Source organism: Histoplasma capsulatum (assembly GCF_000150115.1).
Source record: "Histoplasma capsulatum G186AR genomic scaffold supercont2.6, whole genome shotgun sequence".
NCBI lineage: Eukaryota > Fungi > Ascomycota > Eurotiomycetes > Onygenales > Ajellomycetaceae > Histoplasma > Histoplasma capsulatum.
Genome location: NW_025544806.1, coordinates 49,227 through 50,822, shown reverse-complemented (window position 1 = coordinate 50,822; position 1,596 = coordinate 49,227). Strand labels below are relative to the sequence as shown.

Genomic DNA, 1,596 nt, shown 5'->3' with positions numbered 1-1,596 from the left:
TCTGTGTAAATTGAAATGCAAAGAGGATCATAATTCTCAATATTTTGATTAGCAGAGCAGTTGCTTGCTTAGCTAGATGAATACCACGCAACACACAACGTTATCCTCCAAGAAAACATGTGGGGCAACCATGCTGGTAGTAGAGGGGACACCCAACTGTTATATAACCCTACGGCACAGCATTGGATAAGACTAGAGGGGACGTAGGAACGGAACAACCCTTGATGCCGGAAGCAATGTACTAAGGCACGTGACTGATCACCATGATCACCATGATCACCATGATCACAGGTGAGCAGAGTGAGCAGAGTGAGCAGAGTGAGCAGATAATTTGTATGAGGACTCAAATGTATTTAAACACACCACTACCCTTAGGATCAAGAAGCTTATCTTCTTGATCACGATCAATCTTATCTTCATTTTATCTCTTCACACTAAACCTCTCACACAGGCCTCATGCAGATCTGACCCTATTACTTATACCAAGTTATATTGTGCTGCTATAAGCTCATCTTAACAACGCATACCTAAGTACCGCCCTTACCCTGTAAGCCCTACTTAGTATTCATCTTGTTTACTTTAGGCCGCCGCCGTAGCTATTGTTAGTCATCCTAGATATCCCTTGCCGGTATATCTTAACCTGTGATAGTGGCACTACCTCCTGATCTAGTGATCAAGCTCAGAAGCACGATATAAGCCTCGACCTTATCTTATATTTAGTGAGAAGCTTGCTAGGTTAGAGACTCGGTAGCACCAACAAAACATGCATCCAAAAGAGTGTGCTTACATAATTACTGACTAATACTACCTTGCCCCAGACTCTGACGTTGCCAATTTGACTCTTGGGATACTTTATCACCAGTTTTAATCTGTATTTTGGTAGGATTCCTGACGACGTCCGTTATGTTTTCTGATTTTAGCAATGGCACGGAAATTGCCCGAATCCTACGCGTCCCCAGACATTACACTCGTCAACCTCACACATCTTCTTGCTCGCCTCGAAAACAACCTCATATCTCCATCTGCAGATCTCAAACTTGTACATCGATCCCCCTACCATCGAGCTAGAGTTGGCGCTGTGAGCATACCAAGACAATTCCTACATATGCAATCCTGGCTATCTACTGACTACTTCTCAAAGAATATCGAGTACTCGCGGACCCTGCTCATGAAACTCGAACTCTCCCTCCCAAACATCAAAATCCAAGCTCGCAAAGTCTCTCTCCAGACAAACCTTGCCCATAAACGGCAACAAATTAAGGCTCTTAAAGCCCGGCTAGATGAAATCACAGCCATAGCCGAAGCGGAGCCAGATACTCAGACATTCTCGTCGGACAATGAAGAAGATTTACTACCAACACCAAGCGATAGCACACCAGAAACCACATCTCCGCCGCCGCCAAAATGTGCAGATCTAGCGCCAACGAAGGAAGAAGAAACAAAAGATGACGAGGAAGTAGACCAAAGCGAAGAAGGCCAGACTACCCAAGAAGGTAGACACAATCAGACACACTCATATGCCCACATCACAACCCGATACACCGCTAGAACCATCACATCAACACATTACGCAGCAGACTCCACCACCACGACATT

The 1,596-nt window shown here is 44.9% G+C and overlaps 1 protein-coding gene across 1 annotated transcript; it reads left to right on the top strand.

Moving 5' to 3' along the window:
- Positions 1–922: 922 nt before the first annotated feature.
- HCBG_04712 (uncharacterized protein) lies at positions 923–1,449 on the top strand (the record flags this gene model as incomplete). Its single annotated transcript, XM_045431761.1, has 3 exons — positions 923–1,078; positions 1,142–1,329; positions 1,380–1,449. 3 exons carry the CDS (start codon positions 923–925, stop codon positions 1,447–1,449), a joined length of 414 nt encoding a protein of 137 aa, XP_045286973.1.
- Between the last annotated feature and the right edge of the window lie 147 nt (positions 1,450–1,596).